This window comes from Myotis davidii, unplaced genomic scaffold, assembly GCF_000327345.1.
Source record: "Myotis davidii unplaced genomic scaffold, ASM32734v1 scaffold370, whole genome shotgun sequence".
In the NCBI taxonomy this organism is placed as follows: Eukaryota; Metazoa; Chordata; class Mammalia; order Chiroptera; family Vespertilionidae; genus Myotis; species Myotis davidii.
The window spans coordinates 7,285,990-7,298,261 of record NW_006288615.1 but is presented as its reverse complement, the minus strand read 5'-3'; the positions used below and the strand labels follow the sequence as shown (position 1 = coordinate 7,298,261).

The following is a 12,272-nucleotide window of genomic DNA, read 5'->3' as shown; positions in this document are numbered from 1 at the left end:
AAGTGGTGGGAAAGGGTGGTGTTGCTCTCTAGTGAGTAAAATAGGAAAAGAGCAACTTTGAGTAACGTTTTTCAAATACCAATATTTGAAAGAAAGCATCTTTTAATAGTAAAGAATGAGATGAACCTGTGGAAGACAGTCCAGCATTTCCTCAAAAGGTTAACGGAGTTACCATGGGACCAGCAGGCCCACTGCTAGGCCTGTACCCAAGAGAGTTGACAACATAGGTCTAAACAAGGGCTTGCACGCCAACAGCAGGACAGCCCAGATGACAGTCATATAGAAAGGGCACAGACAGGCCATGGTGCATCACTCAGCCCTGAAAACATGATGCTGAGGGAGAGAAGCCAGACAGAAAAGCCCACCCGTATGATTCGATGTGGGTAGAACATCAGACGGGCAGGCAGTTTGGTGATCAATGGGCACCCTAGGCGGGGTGAGGAGTGGCAGGGGCATGACTACCAGTGGGAATGGCGTTTCTTTCTGAGGTGATTGAAAGTGTTCTGAGTTAGAGACGTGATGGTTGCACAACTCTGTTAATATACAAGTGACTAGTGACTTACACAGTTCGAAAGTGTGAGCTCTGGTACGTGAGTTACCTCTCAAAGCTGCTAAGAAAGAAGTGGATGAGGTAAGAGAAGGCAGCTTTGGTGTTTTCTGAGGGGAACTAGCAGATTTAGGGATGAACAGACTTGATTCTCAACATGTCTCTTTCCTGGGAAAGCTCATTTGGTCGTGTTCCCTCTTTCAGAGAGACCTCAGTCATTGATCCTCTACCCGTTACACACAGTTAGACTCTTGTCTCTGCCTCCCTGAGGAATGAAAGGGTGGAGGGGGAGAGGGGGATCAGGAACAAGACCTGGAAGGGTCCACACGAGTGTGAAGATGGAGCAAGAGGAGAGAAGACCACCTCTCTGGGGCCGAGGCGCTAAGTACAGCTAGCCCTGCTCCTCTGTCTGCCAGCATTCCTAGCCCAATTGGGTTTTGGGCACGGAGACTAATCTTCAAAGAAGAAGCATCTTCCCACTCCATGCTCCCTAGGTTTGCTCCTCTGAGTCTTGGCCTGAACATCACTCGTGAGTCCCCCACCTCAGTTAGAACTGCCTCCAAGCCCCATCCTGTTACCTTGCCCACCCTCCTGTCTGCAGTGACCACACCCATTTCTCACGTCTCATATTCCTATCTGTGTTCCCTGGTGGCATGTCAGCCCACAAGGATGCGGTCTGTGTAGCCTGGTCAACCCAGGTACCTGGCACGGTGCCTGCCAAGAGCGGGTGCTGGTGTGGTTTTGTCAGGAGTGTTGCTTGTTGAAATGCCATCATGTATTTTGGGGCTGCTTCTCCATTGAGTCCGGCTCAGCCCCCACAGGGTTCACAGGTGGAGGTGGCGGCCACATAGCCCCAGTCCACCCCAGTGTGTTTGCCGTGACAGGGCTGAGGGACGTTCACTCCTAAATGGCCAGCTGCCCAGGGCAGCCAAGCCCAGACCCCTCTACCCACCAGGCACTAGGGAATAGGCTCCCACCCCACCCCACCCACAGAGCCCCCACCCCACAGGCTCTCCCAGCCAGGCTGGACAAAGCAGTCAGCAGTGGGCAGGCCCTGAGCCCAGCCCTGATTGGACAGGAAAGGGACTCCTCACTGTGTGGGAACTTGACATTTCTCCACCTGATGCCAGTTTGGCTTCTTGGTTTTGTTATGTCATTATCTGAGTGGCAGGTTAGGAGGCTTTGAAGACAGGAAACACCTATTCATAGGTGATATGTTCCTGAACAGAGCGACTTGGAAGCTGGGTAATCTCCCTGATTCTGCTACATGAGTGACTGACTGACGGTGGGAACGACAGGTGACTGACATGTTTATACACTTCTCCCGGCGCTCAGGGAGCCAAGCTCGTATCTGGTACCGTCTGGCGCTGATGTCTCTGCCCTTTGTCTTGGAGCCGGCTGTTCCTAGGCCTCATTACCTGAGGGCACTAGAGTCCAGAGCCTGGCAGGGCTCCCTCCCTGCAGCCCTGCGCCCTGTCCATGAGGGTGGTGACCTTCCATGCATGGCCTGCTGTCATTCGGCCTCAGTGGGCAGCCTCTTCAAGGATGTCACCCTTGGAGAGAGAGCAGCCCTTCCCAGTTGCTACACTTTCATCAGCCCAACGGGGCTGCTGTGGTTTCCAGAGAATAGCCCATTGGCTAAGAAAGCCTATGAGGCAGGAAAGACGGATCTAGGAGCTGGCTGGGTTCACCAGGCGATGACCACTACTCTCCAGCAGTATGTGGGCTTCCCTGTGGGTGCCCAGCATGTCTATCCAGTGGTGTGTCGGCCTCATTGTGGATGCCCGTGGCCTTGCACGCAGTGTGTTTAATAAAGTTTGCTGGGTGAAGGGACTTTTAGGAGAATGCTTGCCATCAAAGGGAGTGGAGCTTCCAGCACTGAAGCTAAAGTGAAGCCAGTCTTGTGCGTCTGGGAGCATCTGAGAATGGCCTCAGGTGTGGTCTGTGTAAGGTGAGCAGCGTGTACAGGGGCAGAAATGCCTTTTCTCTGTTAGAAGAGAATTCTTAAGGCACCTTGACAACTGGAAAAGCTGGCTTTGCTGTGACAGCAGTTTTGTCTGTGGTTGCTGAATTCCACATGAGCCCAAATCCTGTAGAGCTGAGTTGGATGCATTTTCCTTTCATCTGACCTTCCCAATATTGAATATGAAAACTGGGTCTCGTTTATTTGTGTGGTCTAATTATGAGCATGGCCAGTAGTCTTTAAAAATGGGCTGCTTACCAGTTGGCTTTGGCTCTGAACTCCAGTCTGGCTTTTAGAAAATGTGTTGCTCTAATTTGGAGTTGCATTTGTTCTCATGTAATTGATAAATGAGGGCTCCTAAGGTCCAAAGGCCACTAGGAGACAAAGAGCTGACTTGTTCGTCCAGTTTGCTGCCGATTCTCTGCCAGTGTTTCCTCCAGCATGTTTGCCTGCCACTGCCCCTTCTGCTGCTGGCTCTGCCGTATGGCCCGGCCAGTGAGAAGCAGAGCTGCATGTCAGTGACGGGGGGCCAGACAGTGACCTCGGCCCAAGGAGGCTGGCCGCACAAGCTCCTGTATCACTGCTGAGCGGAGACCCTCGCAGTCCTGTGACACCTCTGCATCACAGGGAGGCTTCTGATGCAATCCACGTGCCACTGTCCTGGCGACATCCCTCCTAGGCACCCTCAGTCCTCAGGCCAAACTCGGGATGTGAGGTGAGCTCCAGGGAGCTGGGCTGTCATGGAAGCTCTGAATGTCCTAACTCCTCTGGAGGGCCTGGCAGGCTCTGCTTGGATCCCTCATTTCCCAAGGAAGCTGAGAGGATGACAGAGGAAGCCCTGGACATCTGCTATGAGCAGGCTGCTTTGTGTCCCCTCTGCCTGGCTTCTCCAGGAAGAGCTGCCGCTGGGCTTTTGCCATCTACCAGCTCCTTTCTCTTCCCCTTCGATGACCCAGAGCTGCCACCCATCCACCTGCCAGGCCTGGGGGGAATGGGGGAAGGGGTGTGCCCTCAGAGGCTCCATAAGAGTGAAGCTGCAGAAAGAAGGAAGAGACTCCACAGAGCCCATCACCTGGAAAGGTGCCCAGGACATTCACTGGAACCGGTGAGACTAAACATTCAGCCCAAAAGCAGCATGTGACAGAGGATGGAGTGCGGCCCACAGGAGACACACTGACCACAGCCGGAAGCCCACCTGCCCCAGATACCAGAGGGGATGATCCCTACCACATCCAGGGCCCTTTACAGACACTGGTTGAATGCTTCAGACATGGCAACTTCGGACAGGTCACCTAAACATACACGTGATCTGTAGCTGGACCCGATTTGGACCAGGAAAGGCCATAAGTGACATTACCAGACAACTGAGGGAACTTGAATATTTGTGTGGTCTACAGCACAGCTGACAGTCACTAAGTCTATCAGTGAGACTCCCAAGTGGGTGATTCCCAGGGTTCTGTGGAGAAGGGCAGAGGAGGGCTGACACATTTGCTGGATTGCGTCTTGTGGCCACTGGTAGCCCTCAAGTAGGTCAGCAGAGGAGAGGTTGACCTCTGCCTCATCCCTGTGTCCTTCCATCTATAGGAGAAGGGCATATGGGATTTCTTAACGATTTTTGAAAGTTTTCTCTAGTTTTGAAATTTGGAAGAAAATGTTGGAAGAAAGTCAGGATTGGAGTATCCTGTCCTCTGAATACATGTTCCCATGGCCACTCTCCTAACTCTTCAGTATTAATGCTCTGTTTTCTCAAATAGCTTCCTCAGGCAAGCACTGGGGCCCTGGCTGGGCCCTCCATTCCTCATTTACTTTTCCCTGGCCTCCCTCAGGGAGGGACCAGAGCTCTATGTCTGCAGAAACACCCCACATCAAAGGTGGGCCTCCCGAATGGCCTAGAATTGGCCCTGGGTTACCCTAGCATCCATATTACCTCCCTTTGGGGTCATCTTCGGGTCACCCCGAGGTGGCCACAGCCTCCTGCTTCCCCCACACCTGCTCCTACTTGGTGCTTCCCACAGCCATTTTCATTGAGCTCGTGGAAGGGCACCTCGGAGCAGGTGGCCTATGTGCCTCCTCGTAACATCCCAGAGCTGACTCTGAGCCTGCAGGTAGTCGGGACCCTCTAGTCCTCCTCCCCAGGGCAGCGGACGGGCGGACTCCTCTTCCTCTCCTGGCCTCTGGCCTATTCTCTGTGTTTCCCTTTGTGTGTGTGGCTTCTCTGTCCTCAGTACGAGTCTCTATGAGCCTTGCATGAGCTTCTGCATTTCAACTTCCTGACTGCTCAGTTCTTCCTGACAGCCATCTCCAGTCCTGAGCTGGCTCCTAAACCCTGACTTGGATCCCCTTTTCATGTGGCATTTGAATTTTAGCCTCTCTGAGCCGTTATACTCCCTGTCCTTCCCTCCTGGCCAGCTGCATCCTTCTAGGCAGTTGCCAGCCTCTGTCCATACCTGCACGAGGAGCCAGCCCTGCTGCAGCCTTCCACTCCTCTTTCTGGACCCAGCCCCGCTTCTGGCCTTCCACCCCAGCCTGGCTGAGGCCCAAAGTGTCACTCCCAGTGCCCCATTCTCAGTTTGACTGTTAGGACCTACCTGAGGCACAGGCAGGGGTGTGAACCCCCTTTAAGAAAACACAGCCTCTCATGCCGATGGTCTGTAGGTCAAAGTTTATGACGTGGGAGCTTTTCAGGCCTGAGGGTGGAGAGCAGGAAGTGGGATGGGGCTGGGGGCTCTGGGACCTGGTCAGCTGGCAGAGAAGCCCAGGAGGAGGAGGAGCAGATGCGGGTAACCACCCCAGTGCCCTTTCAGGTCAGGACCTCAGTTATACTAGGATGGACACAGAAAAGGGATTTCTCAGACAGATGGACACAGAAAAGGGCTGAGGGTGGAAGAAGGTAGGCAATGTCCCTCTCAGAAGCTGTGACAGTGGAGAAGGGGACATTGTCCTCTTCCCTTCTCATCCAGGTGCAGAGGTGGGTCGACACCTCCGTCATTGTATCCTCTTGCTTGGCACAAACACAGTTTCATAAACCAATTGCAGGTCTGCTTCCTTCCCTGCCTGGAGCCTTGATGTTACTTCTCAGCACCGCGGACAGCGCCCATGTTCTGCATAGGTGACCAGCCTGGTGCTAGCCTGGTGCCTGTTGGCCTTACCTCACCGCCCCCCCCCCCCCCCCCCCCCCCCGAGTCCTCTATCCCTTTGTTTCTGAGATGAAGACTTTCTGATGCACCATTCCTTCCTGATGACCTCAGTCACTTTGGGTCACTCTGACTTCACCCTTCACCTCTGTAGATTATCCCCAAACCCAGCGAGCCAGCCCGGCAGCCTGAGAGCCACCCCGAGGAGACAGAGGAGGAGCTCCGTGAGCACCAGGCCCTCCTGGAGGAGCCCTACCTAGACCGGCTCTCTGGGCAGAAGGAGGCCCAGGAGCTGACTGGAGTGCAGGTGAAACAGGAGCCCTTGGAGAGTGACGACGAAGAGGCAGAGCCACCTCGGGAAGTGGACCCTAGCCAGCGCCAGCCCACGGAGCAAGAGCTGCTCTTCAGACAGGTGACCATGAGGGCGGGGCGGGCAGGGTGAGAGAAGGTGGACAAGGAAGGGGAAAGTGGGCTGGAGCTGGGTGGTGCAGGAGGCAAGGGACAGTGGCCCACATTTCCAGTGGGCAGTGGAAACTGAAGGGCCTCTTCTTCCACTCCCGCCAGGCCAGGTCTTCACCCATCACTCTCTAGTGGTGTGGGAGGTGGCTGAGGTTCTATGTCTGTTTATCTTTGCTGTATCTAGACATACTGGCCATTTGTCCACTGTGGGCATTTATGCACCTACTTTCCAGCCAGCGTTGGCCCAGACTCCCAAGGGATGGTTTTCTTTCAGGTATATAAGCTGTGATAAACATAAAGCCAAGTATTAGGTGGATTCAGCATAATCACTAAAGGTCCGGGGAGGGAGATTAATTTTTAGTTGATCAAAAAGGTAGGCAGAGCCTTTGGGGCCTGAGGAGACAGCAGTAGCCAGCCTTGCAGACCCAGAAAAGTAGTGCCAGCCAGGTGCCCAGAGCCAGTAAGGGTTCTGGGCACTGGCATACAATAACCAAACTCACAAGAGACTGGTGAATATATCTGATGAATGATTTATTAATTTACAGTAAAAATAAAACTGCCAAGTCAACAAAACACTAGGTCAGCCAGGCAGGCAGCAAGTCAGAACCTCGTGCTAAGAGGTGTAAGTGCCACCAAGAAGGTTGCTTACTCCTAATGAACTGCACGTGAGAGCCAAAGGGCGCTCTCAAAGTGGAGTAGGATCTTGTCCTCCAGCAACAGAGCTCTGTCCAGGGTGCAGTCCCTGGCTTGTCCCCTCCCCTCTCTCCACTAGATATCCTAGCCATCCAGTTGTGCACCACTGATCTCCGACAGCCCAGGCATGTGGCCCTCTGCAGCTCCCCCACCTCCCCCAGCAGCACCAAGAAAGACGCCACCTGTGACACACAGGACCTTAGATTTCTCTGGAGGCCTCTGGGCAGCAGGCCACACCCTTCACCCCTTCTGGGTTTCATGGGGGGCCCTGCAGCTGGCTGCTTGTATAGTGTTTTTTCTGTTTCTCATTCAGAGGGGGACCATCTCGCATTTCTCAGGCCACGTTCTTACCACCCAGGCACTAAGCCACTGCTCTGCAAAGTGCAGTGGAAATGGCACTTAATGAAAATAGAGAGGTTCCAACCAAAGGAACCTTGTCTTCTGCTGTGCAGCTCCAGCAGTAGGAGTGCTGGGCTGGGTGTCCTGGCCAACAGGACCCCATGGGGCTTCATTCCCTCGTCTGTGTAGGTCTCGGAGTTATGAAGGAAGCAGATTTCTTCTTATAACTGGAATTCATTGTGTTATTAGTACCGGATATGAGATTGGAAAGTACTTATGCAAATTTTTAGGGTAAATATCTTGTAGATGATAAAGCCATCAGCATTTATTTAGGAAAAATAGCCTTGTTGTACTCAAAGCCTGAGGCAGTCATTAAAAACACTAATTTTCTATGTTCTTTGGAGAATAATTAGCAGAGGTCCTCATCAGGGAAACTCAGTGGTACAAGTAGCAATTTGCAGATGTAAACATGAGACACCGTATCTGAGTTTTTGGAAAACCTGTACTGGGAAGAGGGCTGGTTGGTTGTAGGTGGCCGTGAAGCTGGGTGTGAATCCTTCAGGATCCAGGGAAGCCTCCTGCTCAGGTCCTCCCAGCATCTCAGGGCTCTTCCCTGCCCCCCAGCCTGCGGTGTGCCTGCCCCTCCCCCAGGGGCTAGGAAAACAGACCTTCCAGAATGACAAGATTTATACATGAAAACTAAGGCACGATTTGCGGAGGATTTGGCAGGCTCTGCTTTCTCTGGCACCTCAGCCTATAAAGTAGGATGTGGACCCATTCCTTCCTTTGCTGTCCCAGGGTGGCCTGGATATCAGCAGCTCCTCGGGCAGGGCGGGGCTGGCCGCAAGGTCATCCCTGCCCTTCGCTCCCTGTGGCTCTACTCTGCCTCCCACAGGACACACACCTCAGCCTGTCCACAGCGTCCCATCAGGGTCTGTCTCCCTCAGGCCCTGGCTGAGTGGCCCATGCTCCACAGACCTAGCACTTCACCTGCACTGCAGCCCTGGGTTGGAGCCCCTCTGTCCCAGCAGCCTCCACAGCCCCTTCCAGAGTCCTCCTTTATATCTCCACTGGCCAGCAGTAAAGACGGGGAGAGAGGTCAGAGACCTGCTGGCTTTTAGGCTTTAGATCCTGGTCGCATTTGTGTTCTTACAGAAGCCATTCTTCACACAGAAACAGCATTTTTTTGGGGGGGAGGGACTTTTCATGGATGTATGTGTTTAATTCACCCCTTTCTACTCTGTTTTTTTGTTTGTTTTTTGTTTTTTCCTGAAAGATGGCTATCAGTCCTGGGATTATTCATGTAGGTCCCTACCTCCCCAGAGGCACAGCCACACCCTCCCGGCCCTGTCACCTCAGCTGCTTGTGCCCTGGGTGTCAGGAACCTGATGGCTCACATCTTCCTTGCTTCAGCAGTCATTCCTGTCATCAAGTGAGGGCATGAGACAGTGAGGGGCCAGGACAGGGAGACGGTGGCAAATGAAGTAGAATTAGCATTTCTCTTCTGCAGTGGGCTTTTCTGCCCAGGTTTCTGGCATGCAGAGCAAGTGCTCTTGGTCAAGACCAAGACAACAGAGTCGACCAGGAGGGCTGCTTGCAGGCTGCTGGGGCATCTGGTGGCCATCCTCAGTGTCCATCCAGGTGCCACCGTGCATGGCACGATGGTGAGTGGGTGGAGGGGAGGCGGGCAGAGGGATGAATGATACATGAGAAAAGTACATGCAGAGCCCTTAGGGGTGTAAGGTTTCTTTGAAGCAACAAAACATGTTTCCCCGTAGCAAGCGCTCCTGCTGGAACAGCAGCGGATCCACCAGCTGAGGAACTACCAGGCCTCCATGGAGGCCGCTGGCATCCCTGTGTCCTTCGGTGGCCACCGGCCTCTGTCCCGGGCACAGTCCTCCCCAGCGTCTGCCACCTTCCCCATGTCTGTGCAGGAGCCCCCCAGCAAACCGAGGTTCACCACAGGTAACATGAGCAGGGAGAGCTGGGGTGGGGGTGGTGTTGGGCCTTGGACTGCCTGGCAGGGCAGCCAGGATTTGACAGACGTCTGTCTGGGAGGTGTGCTTCGGGGTGAGGTGTCAGGCCAGGTGTGGTATCAGGGACAGGCCACTTCTAGGGCTGGGCAGCCTCACACTTGGCCCAACCTCCTTCCCTGGGTGGGGGGTGTCAGATGGATGGCTCACTGAGGCTCCCTTCCTCTGCCCTCCATCTATGATCCTGGGGACTTTCTCCTGGGCATAGAAGCCCACCCTCCCTTCCCAGAGAGTCACTGTCCTCCAGAGAAAGGTCCATCCCAGGCCAACGTGAGTGTGCCTGTGCAGGCTGGATGCCTCCCTGTCATTAGCTGGGGCAGAGAACCTGCCCTTTCTCCTCTGTCCCTTCCTTGAGCTGAGCCTATATCTAGGGCCTTGGACTCTGCATTGCTGTCCTCCTTGTTGCCAGTGGTCACGATTCCTACTGTGCTGTTCTGTGTTGCCCCACCTCACCATGCCCGAGCCCGGGGACATGTCTGCTGGCGGGAATCTTGTTTCTGCCTGAAAGGCTTCACACACAAGTCAGGAATGAGAACTGGGTGGTTGAGCCAGGCACCTACTGGGGTCTGAGGCACTGGGCTCTTGAGTGTGCCACTGCCCAGCCACATCCGGCCTGAGGCGGAAGGAAGCCAGGGTTGCTTTTAACACTATTTTCACCTAGTGTTTCTTTTCAATGATATATTAACAACAACAAAATGTCAAAATTCAGAATGGTTTCATCCTTCAAACAGCCCTTATAAAATGTCTTAATTTTTTTCACAGTTATGTCTAAGTGTGGTTAAGTTCTCTTTGTCAGCTCTTAGAAGGATATTGTCCATATTCAGCGAAAAGCTTAAGTAGTGATTATCCAGAAATTAAATTGTTGCTTCTCAGAAAGGAGACCAGAGACTGCACAGGTTCATGTGGGCAGCTGGTGGCCCTTCCTGGCAGGGAGCATATCTTGGCCACTGGCCAAGGTGAGCCCGGAGCACAGCTCACAGCAGAGACCATGCCTTGTATTTCCTCTGAATCTGGGAGCCTTGGACAGTCCAGTCCACTAGGACCGCTTAAAAGAGAGGTTGGTCCCTGGCAGGTAGACTTGGCTATTTAGACCAAAATCTCATTTCTGGAAGTCACCATGGTCCTCTGCAACATGAATGCCACACAGCATTAATGCTGGAGATTGGAGTCCTAGGGTGGGCCTCCTTTTTGTGTCTTTTTCCTTTGCCTGCTCCCACTGGGCAGGGCACCACACCCCAGAGGTGTCAGCTCGATTCTGGGCAGTTGTGCGCCAAAGCCATTGCCCAGTTCACCCTCTCGACCACACCTTGGTTTTCGTTTCTATGAACTGCAGTTGAGGGGTTCTGATGAACTTTGATTTTTCTAATGAATCGTCCCTGCAGGATGGGACATGATGTGAGCCTCTGTCCACTTCTATGGAAGTGGTGGTTTGCCGCAAGATGGTAGCTTTCTGGGCGGGTGTGGGCAGCCTGCTGCCAAGCACCCCTGCTGCTCTGAGGGTCTCACCACTGCCTCCCTGCAGGCCTGGTGTACGACACACTGATGCTGAAGCACCAGTGCACCTGCGGGAACAGCAACAGCCACCCTGAGCACGCCGGCAGGATCCAGAGCATCTGGTCGCGGCTGCAGGAGACTGGCCTCCGAGGCAAATGCGAGGTAAGGCTGCCCGGAGCAGCAGGGAGGGTGGCCCACATAGCCTGCAGGAATCTGGTGTGGAGTGTGGGACCCTGCGGGGGCGGGGGCCTGTGAGCATTTCCATGATAAGGACTGGCAGCTTGGGATATTCAGGCCTGCCTTCTGGAAGATGCCCAGGGCTGTTTTCCTAAAAGCCCAAGGCCTCCTGACAGGAAGGCTCACCTCTGTCCTGCATGCCCTGGTCCACCTGCACTCAGTCCCCCTGCATCCCTCTATCCCCCTGCACCCCTCTTGTCTCTCTGCACCCCCTGATCCCTCTGTACCCCTCTGTCCTGTACCCTCATCACACGCTGCTCCACTCTCTCCTGGCACACTGTTGCTGAAGCCCCTTATTTTCCGTCTGGTCATTCCCCTGGAGGAACCATTCTGAGGCTATTCTCCCATCAACCCCCAGGATGCATGCAGGCTGCCCTCCAGCAGGAGCTAGAGAAACAGGGAAACGAGCCCTGTTGCTTTCCCGTCAGTGTCCTCTCACTTAACATTCCTGAAGCTTCTCCCAGTATGTGGAAAGTGTCAGGTCTGAGGTACTCCTCAGAATCCAAGTTCCCACGGGGCTGTGAATGGTGTGGGAATTTGAGTCACAGCCTGGTCCTGTCTGGTCTGCTTGGAATTTGATTCACGATCATAGCGCCCCCACCCTCTCTGAGTGGAGTGAGAGGGTTCCAGCTGGTCCTCGGTTTCCCCACTGCCTGGGATAGTGAAGGCCAGTCTCACTCTCAGACAAGGAGGACCCCCACCTCCTGGCCCATCAGGGCCTGGGATTCCAGTCTCTGCCCACACATGGCTGCAGTGGTCCCCGGCCTGTGAGGACAGGAAGGCTCTGCTGAATAACATGAAGGACGGTCTTTCATCCTGCTGATGAGGAAAATGTTTTCATGGAGCGACCCAACTCATGCTCTTTGCCCTGTAGTGCAGCCATCATGAAGGAGTGTAGCTCTCAGGAAGACCTTGCAATTAGTGGGTGGATGAAGAGGGGCCCAAGCTCGGGGACACCTCACAGTCCTGTCTATGGAGTGGGGCTGGCAGCACCCAACTCCCAGGATACTCCAGGACAATGGCCCCGGTCCCCAAGTACTCATTAAGTGGGACACCTGCTGTGTCTCTCACACATTGGGAATCCCACAACACCAGGGATGGGACATGCTGCACTGCAGAGTGACTCTGGGAAGCTAGGGCCCTGCAGTTGATGACAGACTGTCCATATCTGTGCATCACAGCCCAAGCCACCTGGGCCTCAGCTGGGGCAGGCGTGTCACAGAAAGCCAGCACATCCAGAACCCTGCTGAGCCCCCCTCAAGTCCCTTCACTTCCCCACTCAAGTCCCCCCACTTCATTCGAGTCCCCCTTCCCTTCTCGAGTCCCCCGTCCCCCACTCAAATTCCCTCACTTCCCCACACAAGTCCCCTCAC

At 54.2% G+C, this 12,272-nt stretch overlaps 1 protein-coding gene across 11 annotated transcripts in view; it reads left to right on the top strand.

Moving 5' to 3' along the window:
* The window catches only part of HDAC4 (histone deacetylase 4), a 201,353-nt gene that overhangs the window by 150,938 nt on the left and 38,143 nt on the right, over positions 1–12,272 (top strand). For all 11 annotated transcript variants that reach the window (XM_015561928.1, XM_015561929.1, XM_015561923.1 and 8 more), the window contains 3 exons: positions 5,799–6,056; positions 8,914–9,100; positions 10,691–10,824. In XM_015561928.1, the coding sequence (XP_015417414.1) occupies positions 5,799–6,056; positions 8,914–9,100; positions 10,691–10,824 (579 nt within the window). The remainder of the gene's footprint in view (positions 1–5,798; positions 6,057–8,913; positions 9,101–10,690; positions 10,825–12,272) is intronic.